This window comes from Chlamydomonas reinhardtii, chromosome 14, assembly GCF_000002595.2.
Source record: "Chlamydomonas reinhardtii strain CC-503 cw92 mt+ chromosome 14, whole genome shotgun sequence".
Classification (NCBI taxonomy): Eukaryota; Viridiplantae; Chlorophyta; class Chlorophyceae; order Chlamydomonadales; family Chlamydomonadaceae; genus Chlamydomonas; species Chlamydomonas reinhardtii.
The window spans coordinates 835,513-857,079 of record NC_057017.1 but is presented as its reverse complement, the minus strand read 5'-3'; the positions used below and the strand labels follow the sequence as shown (position 1 = coordinate 857,079).

Sequence of the window (21,567 nt, the reverse complement as noted above, 5' to 3'; positions counted from 1 at the left end):
CCGCGTGACGAATGGACAATGTGCATCGGCAGCCTTGTTAGACGTGAACTCGTGCGCACCAGCGCTTCAGAGCCCAGCTGTGTCAGTGCGCATGTGTTGAATGTGGAGACATGTCCCGACATGTCCACGCCCGGACGCGCAACTTAGCCCTCCCACGCTTTGTTTGTGCTTATTACGTCATAACGTGCACATATGAGCCTCGTACTGCAGCGTTTGGCCCCTAGTTCTGCTTGTGGGGCGCTTCCCGAAATCCGCCAGGATGGGCTCCCGAAACCCGACGGACCCCCAGGGACGAGGACCGACCCCCCAACTTTGGCGGCCCAGAACTTCCTCACCAGACACCCCCTTAAAAAACTAAAAGTACGTGCATAATGCTCTCCTAAAGCTCTTTAATTTTGAGCATGGGGTAAGAATCTGAGCTTTCTACCCCCCCCCTGGCCTGGCAGCATCCTTCAGGCTGCGTCCCTCGCCCCCTAGCACATTGCTAGGAACGGCTGACTGTGCTCTGGCAACTTCACTTAAGCTCCGTCGTCCTCAAGTCCCCTGCCTCAGACGGGGCTTATGACACATGGACCCCATCAACACCCATCAGGTCAAGGCCGGTTCTCACATGGTGACAAACGCAAACTGCTTGCTGGCATATGAGCGATAGTTTGCGACCTCACTTCCTGTCAGCAATAAAACCAAATAGGGCGCACCAACGCCCTTGCTTCACGATCTTTCTCGAGGTTCCAAACCCCACTTGCGCAAGTGTGCTCGCTTTCACTGCTGCTTCCTTGATAGCACTTCAACATGTTTCCCGGGATGTTCCCCGGAATGGGGTACCCAGGGCAGTCGTTTGAGGCGGTGTACAGGGCCATGCCAGTTGCCTTCATCGACAAGCAGTCGGCGGAGCATGGCGATAAGATTATTATGCCTCCATCTGCTCTGGAGCGGCTCGGTGCGAATCCGCTGTGTTGCTACTTATGAGAGATCCCCCTTGGGCTCATGGGCCTGTGAATCGCCTGCGCGCAGCTTCCCTGCACATCGAGTACCCGATGCTGTTCCGGCTGGAAGGAGTGCACTCTAAGCGTGAGACGCACTGCGGCGTGCTGGAGTTCATCGCAGAGGAGGGCGTGGTGTACATGCCGCACTGGGTAAGCGAGGGAAATCCGGCGAAGGGCCCCGACGGACGGGCTGGAATGCATCGCGATACAGGGTGCAGGCATAAGCAATGCTGCTGCGCACGTGCAGAAATGGGGGACTGGCGTGCATGCCAGCGTGTCAAGAAGATACGTGCTGGCAGCTGAAGCGGCGTTTGGCACATTCTGTGCAGGCCCCATGCAGCTGCCCCTTCCCGTGCCCCTTTTCCCTCAGACCCTCACGCGCTGACCCCTCATGCCTCCCGCCCGTCCGGTCTGCCCTCATTCCTCTGTGTCCACAGATGATGCAGAACCTCCTCTTGCAGGTGAGGGGCGTGGGTTGGGGACGGCACAGGGTGGGTCCCGCATGCAGTCGGCCGTGGCGGTTGCACGGGGGTCGCACGGGCAGTGTGGTATGGGCGCAGGACTGATACCAGTGGGATCTAGTGGTGCATGCACCACACGGAATGCATTGAGATGCTGGGACCCAGGCCCGTGTCCAGGAGGGGCTCCGTGTGCAGGAGGGACTGCTTCGTGGCGGTGGCACACGGGCACACAGGGTTGACACCGCGGGCATCGACAGGATGTGGGTTTAGTATTACGGCAGCGGCAGCGATGCGACATGCGTCTCGGCGGATCTACATGCACTCATCGCATACCGTACGGTTGCCGGCTCCTCTGCATTTCGCCTGCCCTTACCTTGCGTCCCTGCCCCTGCTGTTGCCTGCCGCCTCTCCGGCCGCACACACACGCACACACGACGCAGGTGGGCGACACCATCCGTGTGCGCAGCGTGTCGCTGCCCAAGGGCACCTACGTGAAGCTGCAGCCGGTCACCTCGGACTTCCTGGACATCACAAACCCCAAGGTGAGGCCATGGCGTCGTGGTCTGGCGGTAGTGGTGAGGGTGCTGTGGTGGGGGTGGTGCTACGTGGTGGCAAAGGGGTTGCAAAGGGGTGGTGTGGCGATGGGGCGGCGGCGTGGCGACGGCGATGCTGTTGTGGCCGTGGCCGCGTTGGAGCGAAGCTTCCACCTGGGTGCTCAAGACTGGGGCCTAGCACTGTACGTGAACACGTACGCCGCAATCACCCTCCTACTTCGCTCGACCGCCACCACCAGAGCCACCGAACCTCCACCTGACCCATCCCCTCTCTCTCACGCCAGGCGGTTCTGGAGCGCACCCTGCGCGGCTACTCCTGCCTCACCGTGGGAGACTGCTTCGTGGTACACTACAACAACAAGGTACGCTGGGCTTCCAGGAGTACAATGAACCAAAACGGAGGAATTTTAGGCAGCTCAAGTCCTTTATCAACTGCAAAGCATACCGCAAGCCGGATGTCCTCTCGGTCTCCTTCCAATCGCACACAGAACTATGAGATTGAGGTGCGGGACGCCAAGCCCGGGCGCGCCATCTCCGTCATTGAGACGGACTGCCAGGTGCGGCGCTGCCTGGAGGGGGGCTCGGACGGGGTCAGAGGATACATGGACAGCGACAACAAGGCGGCGGGGGGAGGGGAGAGCGAGGGAATGAGAGGGGATGCGGTTCGGTGACAAGGCGTGACGTGACGAGGGTTGAGCTGGGAGTCGGGAGTGGGATGGGCGGGTTGGTGGCTGCCAGCGGCATGCCTATGAGCCTCCCTGTGCCGCCTGTCGCCATGCGTCAAACACCGCAACTCCCGCACGCACGGCCCCACGCCCACGCAAACCTCTCTGCCGCTGCGTCTCCCAGGTGGATTTTGAGGCGCCAAAGGACTACAAGGAGCCGGAGCGGGTACCGCCGGCCCAGCCCAAGCCCGAGCCGGCGGCGGCAGCGGCAGGTGCGCATCAGGGCGGCGGTGTTGCCGTACGGGATAAGCGGTGTACGGTGGTCGTATTGCGGTGCAATGCTGTAACCAAAACCCAGACTCCGAAGGGGAGGGCCAGCAGCGCGAGGGCTAGTGGCTGCTATAGCGCCGGTTGACTGGTTGTATCTGGTGGCAAGGCGGGGTGGCTTCGGTTACCGTGGTTCAGGGTTGCGGACTGCCGTACGTCAGCGGCTGCAGATGAGCCCCGTACCGAAGTCGCGGCATTCTCTAGGTCCTCCTGATAGGTGTCATCACTTCACCGTTCATCTGTATCTCACTCCACAACCGCAGGCACGTCGGCAGCTGCGGGCGCCGCGGCGGGCGGCAAAGGCCCCTCGCCCTCCCCCGAGCCCGAGCCTGAGGAGCCAAAGTTCCTAGCCTTTGCCGGCACCGCCCGGCGGTTAGACGGCAAGGCAGCCGGCCCCTCCAACCCCGTGCCAGTGGTCCTGGGGCGGCCGGGCTCCGCACTTGGCGGCGGGGCAGTGGCGGCCGGCGGCGCGGCGGGCAGCGGCGCGGGGCCAAGCACGTCCGGCGCAGCGGCGGGCGGCGCGGCGGCGGGCGGCGCGGCGGGTGGTAGTGCTGCGGGGCAGAAGGCTGGCACGTTCATCAACTTTGGGCCCACCGGGAATCGGCTGGAGGCTCGACTTGCGGTGAGTGAAGCTTCGGGTGACGTGGCGGGGTGTGTGTACTGAATCGAGTGATGGAGTCAACGGCTGGGGTGGCGCGGGGTGGCGCGGGGTATGAGGGGGCTTCAAACGTGGCCGGGGTTACATTATGAACGGTGTATCCCATTGCCCATGCCGCCGGGTGCGAAGGCTCAAAGGCGGATGGGGCTACTGATAGCGGATGGGGCCATTGATGGCAGCACAAACCCTGACCGTGTCCAATGCCTCACTAATGCGCGTTACCGCCCCCCGCCCGCCACGCACCGTAGGCCAAGACGGGGGCAGGCGGCGCGCCCAAGCCTCCGCCACCACCACCTGAGGAGAAGAAGGAAGAGGGGCCCTCCTTCAAAGCCTTCCAGGGCAAGGGGTTCAGCCTGAAGTGATTCGTTTACATGATACGTAGATCGTTTGACTCGCAGCCCCCGGGGGACGGGGGCAGCGTGTACAAAGCAACAGATCCGCCGGGGCGGCCACGCGTGCAATGCGCTCCATGCATTACGGTACCGCAACTCAACAATGTAGCATGGACGGGGATGCATGTTAGCTCGCTCCTCTGCATGTTCGTGTGTCCAGCGGCGGGGCAGCTGATGCCGGACGTTCTTGGTGTTGCTGTGCGCGGATGCATGCGGGGCGGTGGGAGGCCAGGGGCGTTGTAGAAGGTGGGGTGGAGTTGCAGGGTCATACATAAAATGGCTTTCAGGTTCCGTTGCAAAGGCGGGTACTGCGGCAGCGGGGTTGTGGGGGCTGCATCAGTGGGGTCGACGTAGGTGAGTGGATGGGTGGGAGGCGATCGACCAAACTGACTAGTACCCACAGCCCTTGTTGTAAAACTACGGTACACATCAAGAGCCCTTGTGGACATCTCGCGTCGTGGGACGCAGCTGGGCACATGTCAGCCACAATCCACAGCAAACACCAGCCACAGGCGGCCCCGCTGCTCGCTGATACCGTAATAATGTATGTTACAGTTGCAATCAGCCCAGCTTGTGCTTGTTCGTCCTTTGGGGATATCGCTCGCTTATGCCGGCCGCACTTGACTACACGTGTGAGCAGCCACACACGCGCGTGATGCTAGGAGTCCCGCTGCTCCGACCACATCAGCACTGGCCATCCCTCATCATTTGCACACGTGCACGTCCCCTGCGCCGTTGCCCTATCTATCACTCCGGCCGCCGAGCCTGGCACACACATCAACCTGCAGACACCGCCTGCCAGCCTGCCAGCCTGCGGGATGCTCATTTCTCACCTAGAATTTATACGATTGCATTGCATCAAAAAGGTGGAAACAGCATTCCATGTTGCCAAGTAGATGAGCTGCCATGTTCCCTGTAATCCTCATGCCGGAAGCAGAAGCTCCAGCGGCTGTGCTGCCTCCCACACACCACAGCCCCACACCGTGCCCCATGCAGCCACCTCCGCCCCCCCTCCCCCGCCTCCTGCCGCGCCACGGCCCTCGCTGCCAAGCACGTGCACCTGCTGCTGCTGCTGCTGCTGCTGCTGCTGCTGCTGCTGCTGCTGCTGCTGCTGCTGCCCCGGTCGCCCCGCCACCACCGCGCCCGCCGCCGCCGCCGCCGCCACTGCCTCGCCCCAAGCTCCCAAACCCTCCTGACGGAATATTCCCCAGCCCTTGCCCTTGCGCCCGCCATCTCCTTTGCCCCCGCCCCGCTCCCCAGCCACTGCTCCGCCTCCTCCTCCGCTGCTCCCGCTTCCGCTGCCGCTTCCCGGCCTTCGCCCTCCTGCCGCCGCCGCCGCGGCCATCACCGCCGCGTCTACATAGTACCTACATATGCGGATTGGGGTTCCAGGCGTGACTGGTTGAGCAAAATGCAATGTTAGATAGACGCAGCGCTGGGTTCCTGGTTCGCCATCATTTGATCAGCACCTTGCGCAAGTGAGCAAAATGATCCGATGCGCACACACACATCCGCCTTTGGTCTCGTTTCAATGCGCCAGGCCCCAATCCTCTTCCACTCACGCCTCCTGCACACACGAACACATGGCACACACGGCCACCTCCCCCGTCCTCACCTGCTGCCCACCAGGAGCGGAGGCAGTGTGGGCCTGCCCAGCAGCCGCCGCGGCGCGTGCAGCACCAGCTGCGGCGGCCACAGCCCCCCTGGCAGGCAGTAGCAGGCAGTAGCAGGGAGGCAGTAGCAGGCAGGCAGTAGCAGGCAGGCAGTAGCAGGCAGGCAGTAGCAGGCAGGCAGTAGCAGGCAGGGATGTTCAGAGGTTCAGAAGGCGGCGGGGGGCACGGCAATTGCGTGGCGAGGACCCGGCAACGCAGCGCGACTCGGTTTGTCGTGTGTTGACGGTTGGAGCCAAGCCCCCCGCATGCCGCCGGCCCCGTTGCGGCCTCCGCCGAACCCCAGCCCCACCCTACTGTAGTGGCGCACCTGGCAGGATCGTGGCGCGTGTGCCGTTGCGCATGAGCTGTGCCTGGCGCCCCGAGCAGTCCCGGCACTGGGCATAGTAGACCTGTGGTGGGCACCAGGAGATTAACACCCACGCATACACACACATCCATGTTGTTTTTTGTTTAACACATCCATTTCCATTCCAATGACTTCTAGCAACCCATCCAGGCACGATTGAAACGCTGCAGACGTAGTGGTGTATAGCGTGGTGCGTGGCAGAGGCCGTGAGTGGAGCACGGGCACGGGTTGAAACTGAGCCAACACAGTTCAGCTCCCCCCTCCCACCTCCCACCTCCTCCCACCTGCTTGAGCGAGTTATCCTTGAGACCCAGCGCGTCGGCGGCCTGCGCGACAACATCACCACCATCATTATTATGTGCGACACCATGCGCATCACCATGCGCATCGCAGACAGTGTTAATTCATTTGCCGTCCCCTGCACCGCCCCTCAGGCCATGCCCCCCCTCTCCAGCTCAATCTAATTTCGGTTAGCTTGGGTTGGTATTTAACACACCCCCATTGGGTTGGCAATGGGATGGGAATGAACTACCCGCCCCCCCCCTCCGCCAAGCTCTCAACCTCGCTCTTTTGCATTGGGAGCGTGGTCCCGTGCCCTGCCCTCCTCTCCCCTCCCCCAACGCATCCCCTTCCCCTCCCACCCCAAACACACACACCTGTCGCAGCAGCTTCTCAAAGCCCCCCGCCGCCTCCCGCGCCGCCACCGCGTCCCGCACCACCTTGTACGGCGGCATGTGGTCCCCGATGACGCCGTTGCGCCACGTGCCTGGGGGCCGGGGTGGTGGGTGGGTTGGGTTTGCCAGGGTTTGGCGTGGCGTGTGGGGTTTGGAGGATCGTGACGAAGCCTGACTTCGCTCTTCCTTGCCCTTGTCCGAGACCTTCATCAAACCCTATCATTCCTTGACAATTTTTGGACCTATTTGATCGGCTTGGGCATAACACATGACGCTCCCTGAATCTTGTTTTGATTGGCTTCAGTACCGGTACGGCTTGCTTTGGGTCCTGCCGTGAGGCACCACCCCCACCCCTCAACCCTCACCCCTCGCATGCGCGGTTGCAGTTTCTCCATGCAGCGCGACCTTTTCCTCACGGGATTGGGCCAGAGTTAACCCCACCCCTCACCCCTCACCGCAGTGGTGGCAGCCGTCCCGCCCGAACAGCACCGCCAGCTGCGCCTTCTCCGCCGCCGTGGCGTACTCGGCGGCGCTGGTGGGCACGTGCAAGAAGCCGTACGCGCCGGGCTTGGCCAGGTGGCTTGGGAGTAGGCGGCGGAATTCATGGCGCAACAGGAACTGGCGGGGGAAGCCGAGGTGGGGGAGGGGGGGGGGTGGCAGGGGTTATGTGGGGTAGAGGGTTGGTTTAGAGGGAAGCGGTCAATGTCGGGGGATTTGGGGTTGAGCAGAAATGGGCCCCTCCCTCCGCCGCTCAGCCCTTCCCTCCCCTCCCCGCCTGGCCAACCCCGCCGTTCCCTCCCCTCCTCCCCTCCCGCGCCCACCCTGATGTCCCAAGCCTTCTCCCCCTCCTCCCCGCCTCCCACATACACACCCGCCCCTCCTCCCCCTCACCCGGTACACCCCCGCCCCTCCTTCCCCTCACCCGGTACACCAGCGGACCCAGTACGGCATCCACCACCGCCTCGCCGCCGCGCCAGCTGTGCAGCAGGTGGTGAGGCAGCGCCCGCGCCGCGCCGCCCACGTCGCCGCCCGCCGCCTGTGCACGAATGCGGCCGTGAGCATGATGCATGAATGAACCACGGCGGGTGCCCCGAGTCCACTGTGCGCACCACGCCGTGAGGTCGCTTTCGGCCGGAGGCGACTGCGAGCTGAGTGCGATTTATGGCTGAATGACTGGCGCTGCTTTGCTACTACATGCATGCACATAAACAAACAAGGCACAAAGCGCACGTGCACACGCACGCCTTCTGCTCGTCAGTCAAGTACGCACTACCGGTATTCTGATGCCCAATCAACTACACACGACCGGTAGACACGCTGTACCTGCAGTGCCGCTAGGGTGGCTCTGCTGACGTGTCCAGCCGCCACACTGGCCGCCGCCACCGCCGCCAGGCCGCCCAGCGGGCCCAGCAGCGGGGTGGCGGTGTGGATGCGCAGGCAGCCCGCGCTCACCTGGGTGTGGGCGGCGGGTGTGTGTGTCAGGGCGTGGGTGTGTGGGATTGGGGAGCGTACATGAGGAGGAGTAAAGGCGGAGGCTAGAAACGTGACGCACACCTGCGCGCCCGCACAGACGCACAGACGCACAGACGCCCCCCTTTCACACATCTTTCTGAGGGAACCCACGCGCTCACATGGCACCCTGTGCAGCGCCCCCTCTGCCATTCCAACCCTCCCCAGCCTCTGGCCCCAGGGCCCCGGCCCCCGGCCCCCGGCCCCCGGCCCCCGGGGCCCCGTACACACCGCACTCACGTGCACCAAGGCCAGGGCGGCGCTGTAGGCGGAGCAGGAGGTGACCAGCTGCAGCGTGGCCGCTCCCACCTGTGCAAGTTTGGTTGGTGAATAGCGACCTGAAACGCCTGTGTGGCTACATATGATGTTGCTGTGATGCAGAGAGATGGTGTTTGGACGTGTGCGGAGCGGCGCGGAGTGGGCGGGAGGCCGGGGCGTCGACAGGAATGGCGGAAACGACTGACGTGGTTGGCTGGGCCAGACATGGAAATAGAAGTAGATACAGCATGCCGTGAGCAAGAGGTGTGTATTAAGGGAGTGGGGGGGGGAGATGAGGAGGCGGGCCAGGCCCGCCTCCTGTGCGCCCCCACTACCGAGGGCTCATCCATAACATGGCGACAGCGGTTCCTGCGCCGGGCCCTGCCGCCTGGGGCACGTGGCGCAAGACAGTCTCGGTGCGCCCGATGCTCACCTGATGCACGGCTGGATGGGACGCCGCGCTGGACAGCGCCCGCTGGGCTGCGGGCCTGCGAGGCAGCGAGCGAGTGCGAGCGAGGGGGTGGGGCGCACAGGGTGTTGCGCAGAGTGCCGAGACTGTCGCGCATCCTGATTTCCCAAAGACAGCATGACAGGTAAAATAGGACTTACCAGTCAACCTTGTCCACCGCCTCCTTCAGCGCCTCGCGCACCATTTCGCCAAGGAAGACGGAATGCAACAGACTGGGTCCTAGAGCATCACTGTCAACGAAAGCCTGATCTAATATTAAAAGACAGTATACGCAAGCAGGTGTACGTACACGAATTCATTTAACTGTGCATGTATCTCCAATCCGGTCGCACCATCGCCCCTCCCATGCAAGCCCCTTCACTGCCGCCTTCACTTTGTCCCCCGCCATGCGCGCCCTCGTCCTGCTAACTGTCCACCTAATCCGGCCAATGTAGAATGCGCCTTTTAGCGAGTGTGCTACCCAGACCCAATCGCAGCCTATCACGGTTCCCAGCTGGTGTTGCGTGCAATCACCGGGCCCCAGGACGGGTGTGTGATGGGACAGGGTATAGGCAGGTTGGCGAGGTCCCGTAGGGTGCAGCTGACGCCCATACCCCAAGCAGACAGCAGACAGTTTGCAGCGGCAGAGCAGAAGTGCATGGCTGGTCGAACGCCGGCGTTACTGTGCCGACAAGTTGCTGGCTGGCTGGAGGCCCCAGGACGGGTGGGGATTTGGGGTGTGCACTTGCCATCGCGCCTGGCTCTGCCTGGGTGTCCTGCTAGTTCCTGAGATTGCCAGCCGCCCCCAGCGAAGTTCAGGAGATGGACCCACCGGCTGCCCGGTAGTTCGGAGACAGTTATTGCGATGTGATGTGTGGGGCTCAGACCAGACTGGACCAGAGCTCCTTGGTATTGCTTAGCTCAGGAGAGCTTTACACGGTTTGGCGTGCTTCCTTGCCCCCAGACTGGCAGCCGTGGCAGGCATTGGCCTGCAGCAGTAGGCCCCATGGGCACAGGCCACTCTACAGTTCTCAACGCTGGCAACACCGTCCATCACGGCATCACCTTACACACGGCCGCCTACCTTACCTCGCCCCCCGCATCTCCGCGCCCTCCCGAAGCCGTTCGAACAGTCTTCCGCCTCGGATCACGCGTGACACCAAACCTCAACAGGCCTTTACGGAAACAGCAAACATCAGGACCTAAACGCTGCACTCCGCAATGCGCCTGACCAACACCTAAGCAATGACAGTTTGAAGGTTTGCCGTGAGCGTAACCGAATCCCTGCTTTCTGTCTTCTTTGCTCTCTCCGCCACCTACAATGTAATCTACCGCCGTCCTAACACGGTGCCATGGCCTCGGCGGCTTACCCACTCTAGTCAACACTCCTGCCTCCTTCCTTGGATACGGGACTGAGCCGAAACGGCCACTCCACTCCCCAAAACCCATGCCCACACCCCTACCCCTACCCTGGCCCTGGCCCTGGCGCCTGCGCCTGCGCCAGCTGCGCCCTCAGGCGACCAAACACGGCGCGCGCCCGCTCCGCCAGCTGCGGCCCCAGCGCCACCATGCGGGTGAAGCGCTCTTTGCGCGCCTCCACGTTCTGGAGGTCGCTGGTTTCCTCCAGCGGCACGCCGCTGTCCGCCGCCGAGGCCTGCAGGTCCTCCATCATGCCCGCCACCCACTGAAGGCCCTCCTCGCCGCGAGCCGCCGCGCGCGCCGCCGCCGCCTCCCACTCCGCCTGCAGCGCCGCAAGGGCCGCGCCAGCAGCGGCAGCGGCAGCGGCTGCGGCGCCGCCAGCATCGCCTGCGGCGGCGCCTGCGGCGCCGGCCGCCGCGGCGGCGTCCTCGCGTGCCGCAGCGGTGGCCTTGTCGACGGTGGCAGCCTGAGGCAGTAGCCCCTGGGCGGCGGCGGCGTCAGCAGTAGCAGCCGCCGCTGCTCCAGGGTCGCTTTGCACGGAAGGAAGCAAGCCGTACCGCTGCATGCGCGTCCGAAGCGCGCGCAGCGGCCGTGGCCGCCGCTGCTGTGCTGCGCCCGGGCCCGCCTCCTCCCCCGCCTCCCCCTCCTCCTCGTCTTCCTCCTCCTCCTCCTCGTCCGTGTCTTGTAGCAAAGCCGCCTGGTCAATGCCCTCCGACATCAGCCGCATCGCCTCCAGCAGACACCGCTCCACCGCCTCGGTCGTGACCACGGGCGGCACTTCTGTGGCCACCGTTGCCGCCGGGACTCCCGGGGGCACGGCCGCCGCCACGGCCGCAGGCGCGGTCACAGGCTCATCAACGTCCATGGCTTCTGCATGCTGCACGACCTGGGAGGCCGCCGCCGCGTCCGCAGCCGCTGCGGCTGGAGGCAGCGCCTCCGCCTCTGCCGCCTCCGGCACCTCCTCCGGCACCGCTTGCGGCACCGCCGCTGCCGCCGCCTGCACCGCCGCGACCACCTCCACAGCCTGCTCCGGCGCATCCGCCTTCTGCTCCTCCGCCGCCGCTACCGCCTTGGGCTGTCCGGCAGCCCCCTCTGGCTCCTCCTCCACGACGGCGACAAGAGGCGGAGCCGCCGCCAGCAGCAGGTCTGCAGCCAGGAGGGCGGCGCAGGCGGCGCGCGTCCCGGGGTCGGAGCCGCCCGGCGACATGGCCGCGCCTCGGCCGGGGGTCGCTGCGCCTGGTGCCGGTTTGTGCGGCGCCGTGCTCGCACCAGGAAGCGGCGTAGCGTCTTCCCCAGCCCGCAACGCCTCTGCAGCAGTCCCTGTTTGTAGCGGCTGCTGCTCCGTCCCGGGCTCCGCCTGGGGCTCAGGCTGCTGTTCCTGCGCCTGCTCCTGCGGCTGCTGCAGCGGCTGCACCTGCGGCTGCACCTGCGGCTGCTCCTGCGGCTGCTCCTGCGGCTGCTGCTGCGGCTGCGCCTGTGCGGGATGCGGCCCCACTGCCTCTGGCGCAGGCGCGGCCCCAGGCTCATCAACGTCCATGGCAGCTGCATGGCCGCCCTCAACTACCGGGGCCTCGGCCTCCACTGCCTCCGCCTCCGCTGCAACTCCAGATGCGGCCTCCGCAGCCTGCTGCACCGGCGCATCACATTCCATGGCAGCCGGCGCCTCGGCCTCCACCACCTCCACAGCGGAAGAGGCGGCGGCGGCGGCGTTAGCGTCCGACGCCGGCACCGGCGCAGGCTCAGCAGCGGACTGACGCATGTCGGCTTCCGGTGCGGACTGGTCGTCCGCCGGACGCCCTGTTGCCGCTCCTCTTGCCTCGGCGCCTGCGCCTGCCTGCGCCTCTGCCACTGCGCCTGCACCTGCCTGCGCCTCTGCCACTGCGCCTGCACCTGCCTGCGCCTCTGCCACTGCACCTGCTCCTGCCTGCGCCTCTGCCTCTGCACCTACGCCTGCCTGCGCCTCTGCCACTGTGCCTGCACCTGCCTGCGCCTCTGCAACTGCGCCTGCACCTGCGTGAGCCTCTCCGGCTGCCGCTGCCGCTGCCGAATTGGGCTGCGCGCCTGCATCCTCCATCTCCACATCGCCCACGACGAGCGCGTCCGCCACCCCTTCAGCCGTTGGCGTTGCCGCCGCGGCCGCGGCCGCCATGGCAGGCGCCGCGGTAGCAGGCGCGGGCTCGGCGGCAGCGGCAGGACTCACGGCGGCAGGGATCGCAGCAACCGGAGCAGCCACCGCTGGAGCAGCCGGAGCAACAGCAGGAGCAGGAGCAGCAGTTTCCGCAGCAGGCGCGGTCGCACCGGCGTCTGAGGGCTGCGGCGGCGCTGCATTGCCCGCCTTGGACGGCACGTCCCAGCGTGACCGCTTGGCGGGGCGCGGTGCTGCAGCCGCGGCCGCCGCGGCTGCGTCCGCTGCGGCGGCCCCAGCGGCTTTGTCCGATGCGGCAGCAGGCGATGTGGTGTCGCTAGCCCGTGCAGCCGGCGCTGTGGTTTCGCCGGGAGGTTGTGGCGCAGCGCCGGCCTCGGGCGGCGGCGGTGATGGCGGCGGAGGCGGCGGCGGAGGCGGCGGCACTGGCGGCGCGCCAACTCTGCCGTCTGCTTGTTGGTCCCTCTCGTCGTCGCCGTGCGGGCGCTTGCTGCCGGCCGGGGGCGGAGGCGCAGCCGGCGAAGGCGCAGGTGGTGGTGGTGGCGGTGCGGGAGGTGGCGGTGCGGGAGGTGCAGATGGAGGATGTGGAGGTGCGGGTGCGGGTGCGCCCCTGCCAGCCGGCCCGGCCGCCGGCGGCCGTTGGCTCGCGCTGGTGCGCTTGCCGCTTCGAATTTCTTCAAGCACCTCCTGCGGGTGGAGTGAAGGAAGGAACATGCAATCTGAAGTTTGATGCCAGTAAGTGCCAGCTCATGCCTTTCGAGGGAAGTGCGCACAGCGCCAGGTGCCCCAGCGCTGTACGCACGCCTGGCAAACGCCCATACAACCTCATGGATACATTCGTACACACCCATACACGGGCGCATACGCGTTCCTCAGCAAGGAACAGCGCTGCCTCATGCTTTGCATGAACCCGCAAGCAGCGACAGACATAGCAGCGGAGCATGCACGCAGCCGCGGCGCACGCACGCACCTTGACCAGGTTATAGCACAGCAGCGGCAGCCGCTTGTGCGCGTCCTCAAACAGTTGGAAGCGCAGGTCCGCCAGCACCTGCAGCGGCGGCGGCGGACCCCACAGCGCCCTCGACTTCTCACCGGGCCGCTGCTGACCTTGCTGCTGCCCCTGCCCCGGCTGCTGCCCCCCTGCCTGCTGTTGCTGCTCCTTGGCAGTGCCGCCTCTGCCACCAGGCCCGGATACGGCGTCGCCGTACACGCGCGTGTACGGCAGAGCCGCCAGCCAGTCAGGCAGCGCCGCCGCCAGCGGCCGCGGCGGCGGCGGCGACGTCGCCGGCTCCCGCTGGCTAGCAGCGACGGAGAAGAAGAGTGAGGAGGGCGCGTTGGGCGAGCAGGGCGAGGCGCTGGGGCCCCGCGCGCCGCCGCCGCCACCGCCTCCGTTGCCAGCACCGCCGTCTCCGCCGTCGCCTCGCCCACTGCCGCCTGGCCTAGGCCCGCCCCGACTCCTGGCGGCAGACGTGAGTGCGGCGTGCAGTGCTGCCAGGGCACTGCCGGTGCCGGCACCCGCCTTCGCCCCAGCCGCAGCCGCCGCCGCAGCCGCCGGCGGCGGCGGGGATGCGGATGTGGCCCTGGCCGACAGACTGGCGCTGCCGCTACGGCCATTCGCAAGCGGTTGGGTCCGCTTGGCGCCGCCCTGGCCTGGGCGGCCACTGCCGCCGCTGCCGCGCGGCCATAGCCAGCAGTCGGGGCCGCGGCTGCGTTCAAGCAGCTCGAGGAGGTCGGACTCTCCTGAGGCGCGGGCCGGAAGCGCGCCGGGAGACGCCGAGCCCGCCACACGGCTGACGCGGCTGGCACCGGCAGCAGCAAGGGGCCCAGGGCCTGAGGCCGCTGACGTCGGCCGCACGGCGGCACTGCCTGTGGCGGCGGCGGCGGCGGAGGCGGTGGCCGCGGCAAAGGCGGCCGCCAGCAGCGCGGTGGCGGACGTGGGCTGGGTGTTGGCGGCCGCCAGTGCCGCTACAGCGTCCTCGCGGCGCGCTTCCCAGCGCAGCTGCTCTGGCGTGATGAGCTCCTGCGCGTTTCGTGCACGTTCGCACAGTCAAAATGCAAACACGCATGCACTGTACAGTATTATCCTGAAGTCAAGGGCAGCAGTGCTGGTGGCGTTTGTTACTGACAGCGTGCTGAAAACAGTCCCACCCCATGCGCCGCCCCACCCGCACCTGCGTCAGCGGCAGCCACAGCCCGTCCGCCACACGCTGCACGCTCTGCCCCCACACGGGCAGGAAGTGCTCGGCCGCGGAGCCCTCTGCGCCGCCGCGCGCCGCCCACTGCCGCAGCTTGGCCAGCGGCTCCGCGCGCCGCTCCGTGCACAGCAGCTTGGCGTCAGTCTTGTTGGGCACGGTGACCGGGTAGCGGTACACACCGATCTCGGGGTCACTGGCCGTGGCGGCGGCGGCCGCCGCCGCCGCCAGCACGGTCTCACCGGCACTGCCAGCGTACTCCAGCCCGTAGCTTCCGGCGGCTCCGCCGCCGGCGACGGCGGCGGCGGCGGCGGCGGCATCGCCGCCGCCTGCACGTTGCTGCTGGTTTTGCTGGTGCGGCTGGGGCCATGTGAGGAGGTGCCATGGCTGGAAGGCGGTATCGTCGGAGGGGAACTCCACTGCCAACAGGAACACGGGGGAGGCGGGTGCCAGCGGCGGCTGGTCAGCTCGCGGCGGCACACGTAGGTCGGCGGGCTCGGCGCCTCGGTCCACGGCCCAGGGGAACACCCGCGTCTCGTCGGTGAGGGGCAGCTGCGGGGGAGGGGAGGGGAAGGGAGGGGGTTGCAAAGATGGCATAGAGAGGTGCAGCGAAGTAGACAGCAGGCGTAGAGGGAGGGGAAGGGGAGGGCGAGGTGGGGCGCGGGTGCAGGGTAGCGGAGTTTGCAAGGAGCGCAGGGGGCGGGGGTATAGGAGAGCGTGAGCTGCAGTTTGGGGAGGGGATAAAAGGCTGAGGACGCGAAACGAAGGCCAGAACGGCAAAAGGGTTGTGATGGTTGTGGTGCTGTTGTGCAGTGCCTTGTCGGAGTCGCTCCTGGAGCGCTCTCACTCGCACCTGTTCGGCGTTTTCGGGGCCGGGGCTAGCCCCTTCGTCGTCGTCATCGCCGCCGCCGCCGCGGCCGCCCTGGTGGCCGCCGGGAGCCGACACCGCCGCCGGCATGGGCACCGGCACCACATCCTGCACAAGGGCAGAGAGCGAGGTCAAGTACTGGCAACCGCCATCAAGTAAAGGCTGCACATATCGAACCCTCCGCGCATGGCAACACAGGCTGCCTTGCACAGGCGCGTCAACGCATGGCTCGATCAAACGTCCCGCCCTTACACACACCTTTGTGACGTTCCCGCTTACCTCCGAATCCGTCTTTCCCAGCTCAACCGCATCCACGGTCGCGTGATAGCCTTCGCTGATCAGCTGCAGAGCCTGGACGCCCGCCGGCGGCGCCGGCGGCCGGCGGGGTCCAGACCCCGGCTGCGCCTGCTGTTCCCCTTGTTCGCCGCCAGCGCGGCCGTACAGCCGCAGCAGCCGGCCCACCTCGGACCGGTAGGCCTCGCGCATCGCGGCCAGGTGCTCGTCCGTCACGCCGGGCGGCACCATGGGTTTGGGCGACGATGGCGGCGCGGGCGTGTGCGGCCCGTGCGGGTGCGGGTGCGGGTGCGGGCTGTGGTGCGGCGCGTGCGCTTGGTGGTGGCTGTGGTGACTGTGGTGGCTGTGGCCGTGGCGGTGGTGGCTATGGCTGTGGCTGTGGGCTTGGGGTTGATGGTGGCCCTGCGGCGGCGCCGCCGTGCCGCCGTACTGCGGTTGCAGGTGTGGCGGCAGCTGCGGCGGCCGCTGCGAGCCGTGTGGCGCCGGCGCCGGCGGCGCGCCCGGCGGCGGCGGCGGCGGCACCGCGCCCTCCTCGTCGGATGACAGGATCATTGCGTCCTCGTCGTCAGACGTGAAAGGGCTGTAGTTTGGCATGGGCGCAGCGGCGGCGACGGTGACGGTCTGGGCATCTGGCGGCGGCGGCCCCGGCGGCAGAGGCGGCAGTGGCGAGTGCCCCAGCGCCCCATCGACGGCCGCGTGGCCTGGGACTGGGGCCGTGGTTGCGCCGGTAGCCGCGTCAAGGCGGGAGGAGTGGCCGGCGGCGGGGGCAGCGGCGGGGGCAGCGGCGGCGGCGGCGGCGCCGCCGCCGCGTCTGTGCGCGGCGTCACGATGCGGCTCATAGGACGGCGGCGGCGGCGAGCGGGGCGGCGAGGAGCCGGGCCGGCTGCGGTGTCCCTCGCCGCCCAGGCCTACACGCGGTCCACGCAGCCTTTCCCGCTCCCGCTCCCGCTCGCTATATGTGGCACCCAGCCGGCCTCCAGGCGACGCCGGCGGCGGCCTGCCGCGGGGCGAGCCCTCCCTCGAGCCGGGCCGGCGGCGGCCCTCCTCCCCGGCATGGTACGTGCCGCGTTCCCCCCGCTCCGGGCCCCGCCGCTCCCAGCCGTCCCGGCCGTCTCTGCCGTACCGGTCTCGGTCCCGCCCGTGCGCCTCCGGCTCGTGGAGCCGCCGTTCCCTCCCATGTGACCCATGCGGTCCGTGCAGTCCGTGCAGTCCGTGCAGTCCGTGCAGTCCGTGCGATCCGTGCGATCCGTACGGCCCAAGCCCGGGCAGATGAGCGTCGCCGGGGCGGCCGCCGCCGCGCGAGTGCGTGTGGCGACCGGTCGCGCCGCTCGGGGAGGGGCTGCGCGGCGGCGGTCGGCGCAGAGGAGAGCGGCTACCGGGCCGCCCGTTGGCAGGCGCTGCGGCGGTGGCGGCGGCACTGGCGCCGCGCGCGCGGTCGCGGCTGCGGTCACGCCGCCGGTCCCTACTGCGATCCCGCTCCTGCCGGCCTGCCTTGTCGCCCGCTCCGCTCCGCTCCTTGTCGCGGGAGCTCCGGCGCTCGCTGCCGCCGCCGCTCCGCTCCCGCCCCCTGGGCTCGCGCTCGCGCTCCCGCCCCTTGTCCCGCTCACGTTCTCGGCTGCTGTCTCGCCGCCGGTCCCGCTCCCGGTCCGTGTTGCGGTCGCGATCACGTTCCTTGCCTTTACTGCGGTCCCGGCTGCGATCCCGGCTGCGGCCAGCCCCTGACTCACGAGCCCCGCCTGCTGCTGCGCCCATCGGCGCCGGTGAGACGAGCCTGCTGGTGGCGGCGGCGGCGGTTCTGGCCGCCGCGGCCGGCGCGGTTTGCTCCGGCGCTTTGGCTGCTGCGCCCGCCCCGGCCCCGGTACTTGGCCTGGACTCTCTCCGCCTCCTGTGTGGTTCACGACAGCGCGCCTTGTTACGACCATTAGCGGAGGGAACTGGCGGTTGAATGGAATGCACAAAACACAAACGCGATGCTGATACGATAACATGGAAGCTAAAGCAATCAGGACAGGGCTTGCACATCGTGTCGCACCTGTGCCGGTCTCGAGAACCCCTGCTGCCGCTATGACTCCTCGTGGTGCTGCTACTGCGGCTGCTGCCGTCGCCGCTGCTCGAGCTGCTACTGCCACTGCTGCTACGGCTACGGCTACGGCTACTGCTGCGGCTCCGGTTGCCGCCGTGCCGGCTGTCTCTGCGGCCGGGGCTGCGTGCCAGCACGCGGTGCTGCTCCGCCGCGCCCGCGACGGCGTGCGGTGGGGAGAGCGGTGTGGCCCCGCCGCTGCGGTGCCCTGCCGGCACTCCCGGTGGCTCTGCAGCGGCGCCGCCGACACTGCCAGCAGCAGTAACCGTGCCTGCGGCGGCACCAGCGGCCGCGGCGCCAGCGGCCGCGGCAGCAGCAGTAACCGCGCCTGCAGCAGTAATCGCGCCTGCGGCGGCACCAGCGGCAGTAACCGCGCCTGCGGCGGCACCAGCGGCAGCGGCGCCAGCGGCCGCAGCAGCAGCGGCCGCGGCAGCAGCAGCGGCAGCAACAGGCGGCGGGTCCTGCGGCGGGTGCGAGCCTCTGCGAGCCGCCTTCATACATTCCAGCTGCGCCATGATGTCCTCCATCAATATCGCACCCTCCGAAGCGGCGGCGGCAGCGGCGGTGGCAACGGTGGAGGTGGCGGCGCTCGTGTCCGCTCCCCGGCCTGCCTCCCCCTCCTGGGCCGTCTTCTTGTCCCAGCGATTACGCTTTTGCTGCAGCTGCGGCGGCAGCTGCGCGGCAGCAGCCACGATAGCAGGCGCGAGCGCAGGCGCAGCGACGGCAGCGGCAGCTGTGGCAGCCGTAGTCCCAATTCGGGCATGTAGCGGCGAGCCAGCGAGCGCTGCGAGGGGAGCCGCCGCCGCCGTTGCCGCCAGGGGCTCCGCGCAGCCCCAGCGGTGCGGACCAGGCGAGCGCTGCGGGAGGGGCGAGCGAGTGCCGGCGCTTGTCGTGGTGGTGATGGTGGTGGTTGCACGGGTTGCGGTGACGGCGGCTATGCATGGCTCTGGCGTCGTGGCGCGGCTGGCGGGCGATGTGAGCCGCGCAGCCGTCGCCGCCGCCGCCGCCGCCGCCGCCACAGCCGCCTCCACAGCCGCCGCCGCCGCCACGGCCTGTACAGCGGCTGTGTCTTTGCCCGCGTCGCCGCCTGCCGCCGCCGCCGAGTCGGCAGTGCTGGTGGTGGCAGCGCCCAGGGCGGCGCCCGCAGCGGCGCCGCCAGCGGCGCCTCCGCCTCCGCCCTTGTCGGCTGCTGTGCCGTCAAAATCATAGTCCACGACATCGCCGCCGCCGAAGGCTGCGCGCAAGCAGGCAGGGGCGCAGCAAGCGGCAGAGGCAGTCGTGCGGTGTGATGATGATGATGTGTACGCACGGTGGTGTGCAGTACAGCCCAGGCAAACTGGGCATGAATGTATGATTGTACCCCGAACCGGCCAAGCAGCCCCGGCCCCGCCCAAGTCCACCCCCATCAACCTCCCGTTCCTGAGCGCCTGTGCCCCAAGCCGCCCCCATCCCGTCCCGCTACCCCGGCCGCCCGCCTGCACAGGACCACTCACAAGGCTGCGGCGTGGTTGACTTGGCGCGAGTGCCAGCCTTGGAGCCCTTGGCAGCCGCCGCCGCCGCCGTCACACCCACAGGCAGCCCCCGGCGGCTGCCGACCAGCGTATTGTGACTGATCACCGCCGGCGGCTTGGCAGCCTTAATAGTGAAGGCCTGAACCGCCCCCGCCCCGGCCACTACCTCCACGGCAGCTCTGCCCACATCCGCGCCCGCCGAAGCGGCCTCGGCACTTCCCTGCGTGCCAGTTCCCGCCCCGTCTGCCGCTCCCTTGCCGCTACCGTTGGCGCCGCCTGCCGACGGCTGCTGCGGCGGCGACAACTGCGGCGCTGCCTGGCCACCGCCGCGACCCCGCCCCGCCACCGCCGCTGTCGTGCCCACGCCGCCATCGTCGCATTCCCCGTCTTCGCCGTCGTCGCTGGGAGGCAGCGGCGGCGGCGTGGCGGCGCCCGGCCCCGAGCCTTCACCGGGTGGCGGTGGCTGCGGCGGCTCCTCTGGTGGCAGCGGCGGTGCCAGCGGCGGCGGCATCCTGCCTGTCGGAGATATCCCAGGAGGCGGGGCCGGGGGCGAGCCAATAGGAGCTAGGGGCGACGCCAAACCCGACACGGCCAATGGCGGTGGGTAACCCGGCCCCGACGCGGCCCCATATGGGCCCTGCGGCCGTGCGTGGGCGTAATAGCTACTGTAGTCGTACTGCGGCGGCTGCTGTGGCGGCTGCGGCAGCACGTATGGTAGTTGCGGCTGCGGCGCGCCGTACTGGTACGTAGGCGGCGGGGCGTGCTGCGTCGGCGGGCACGCGCCGCTGCCGCTGACCGGTCCCCCGCCTCCTCCTCCGTACAGCCCTAGCCCTAGCCCTCGCCCCGGCCCCGGCCCCGCCGGCCCTGGGCCCGGCGGCTGGTGTCGCATGTGGGGCGGGGCGCCATCCATGCCGCCCTGGGGCACGTCATGGTAGAAGCCGTGAGGGCCGTCGTGGGGGTAGCCCGGCGGAGTGCCGCCCATGACTCCCGGCATCAGCCCATCACGGTGAAAGCTGTCGCCGCCACGGTAGCGGTCGCCACCGCCGAAATGGTTGCCCCCGCGGTAGTAGTCTCCACGGCCGCCGCCGCCACCACTGTAGCGGCCGCCGCCACCGTCGCCGCTGCGGCGCCCTCCCCTTCCCCGGCCCCCGTACCCGCCGCCTGGGCCCCAGTCCCGGTCCCTGTGGGGTCAAATGTGACGTGTGTAAGGGGTCGGCATGGGCTAAGGGCGGCCAGTAGTGCGGCGACTGAGGCGGTAAGAACGCGCTGGCCTAGAGCGATAGCGTGGAGGCTTGCTGTGTCAGGCGCGGGCGGAGCCTTATCGGCATAGGGGGTGTGCCTGCGTGGCGTGCCCGCCCGGGTTGCATGGCCCCGCTCCTCGAGACCCCCCCCCCCCACATACACACACGCAGAGCCCTAGCCCCCACTGGTAGCGGGCCCCCCGGTGCCCTGTCCTCGTTCTCACAACCCCATAATCATGGGAACCCCTCGATAGCGCAGAGCCAGCCATACTTACATCCGGTCGCAGGGCCGCTGGGGGGCCCAACGAGACCTGTCGGGCAGAGGTCAGGAACGGGCACCGAGACCTTGTCAGTTGCGAAACCCGGAGTGTGAACACGGTCAGGGGCTACTTGCCAATCAGATCCAGGCAGCCAGCCCAGCCAGGCTCGCGTACAAAGCCTGGCGCCTTGCGAATCGGCCAAACTTTAGGCGGTCTTCCACGGACAACCCCATGCTAAGCCTCCCCCCATGCCTAAGCTCCACTGTAAAAATATCGAGCCAATATTCGCTAGCCCCACGCCTCCAAGAGTCTCCTGCCGCCCGCGCCAGCGCAAGCAGCTCACCTCTCGCTAAGCCCTAAGCTCCAAGCAACGTCTCATTATCATGATACTCGTACAGATATGAGGAGAGCCTTACGCCTCAGGGCGGTTCGGGCGAAATAAACTGCGGAACCAGTGCAGTTCTTAAGCTGTAATAAAGTAACAAGATTAGTGCATGTTCGCAGCCTGGATTGGTTCTACACCGGGTGGTTTGTGACGAGTGCATGAATCGGTCGGCCCCTCAGACCATGCATGGAGACCTGAGAGTCGCGTTGAGCCCCGCAAAGAG

At 67.7% G+C, this 21,567-nt stretch overlaps 3 protein-coding genes across 3 annotated transcripts; 1 reads left to right on the top strand and 2 right to left on the bottom strand.

Annotated features, from left to right (window-relative positions):
* The first annotated feature begins 414 nt into the window (after positions 1-414).
* On the top strand, positions 415-4,470 carry CHLRE_14g613350v5 (uncharacterized protein). Its single transcript, XM_043070039.1, has 9 exons — positions 415-940; positions 1,015-1,136; positions 1,424-1,447; positions 1,888-1,989; positions 2,286-2,363; positions 2,490-2,558; positions 2,851-2,938; positions 3,257-3,615; positions 3,900-4,470. The coding sequence occupies exons 1-9, from the start codon at positions 817-819 to the stop codon at positions 4,011-4,013; spliced, it is 1,080 nt and encodes a 359-aa protein (XP_042916712.1). The 5' UTR covers positions 415-816; the 3' UTR covers positions 4,014-4,470.
* Positions 4,471-4,580: 110 nt separating this feature from the next.
* On the bottom strand, positions 4,581-9,254 carry CHLRE_14g613300v5 (uncharacterized protein). The gene is made up of 11 exons (XM_043070038.1): positions 9,113-9,254; positions 8,937-8,991; positions 8,486-8,554; positions 8,060-8,188; positions 7,659-7,772; positions 7,192-7,354; positions 6,719-6,828; positions 6,347-6,388; positions 6,024-6,105; positions 5,659-5,746; positions 4,581-5,410 (listed from the first exon to the last, which is right to left on the bottom strand). Exons 1-11 carry the CDS (start codon positions 9,154-9,156, stop codon positions 4,966-4,968), a joined length of 1,341 nt encoding a protein of 446 aa, XP_042916711.1. The 5' UTR covers positions 9,157-9,254; the 3' UTR covers positions 4,581-4,965.
* Positions 9,255-9,862: 608 nt separating this feature from the next.
* On the bottom strand, positions 9,863-21,414 carry CHLRE_14g613250v5 (uncharacterized protein). The gene is made up of 9 exons (XM_043070037.1): positions 21,303-21,414; positions 20,975-21,010; positions 19,441-20,639; positions 17,900-19,181; positions 15,853-17,752; positions 15,559-15,681; positions 14,685-15,257; positions 13,484-14,533; positions 9,863-13,200 (listed from the first exon to the last, which is right to left on the bottom strand). Exons 3-9 carry the CDS (start codon positions 20,450-20,452, stop codon positions 10,417-10,419), a joined length of 8,724 nt encoding a protein of 2,907 aa, XP_042916710.1. The 5' UTR covers positions 20,453-20,639; positions 20,975-21,010; positions 21,303-21,414; the 3' UTR covers positions 9,863-10,416.
* Between the last annotated feature and the right edge of the window lie 153 nt (positions 21,415-21,567).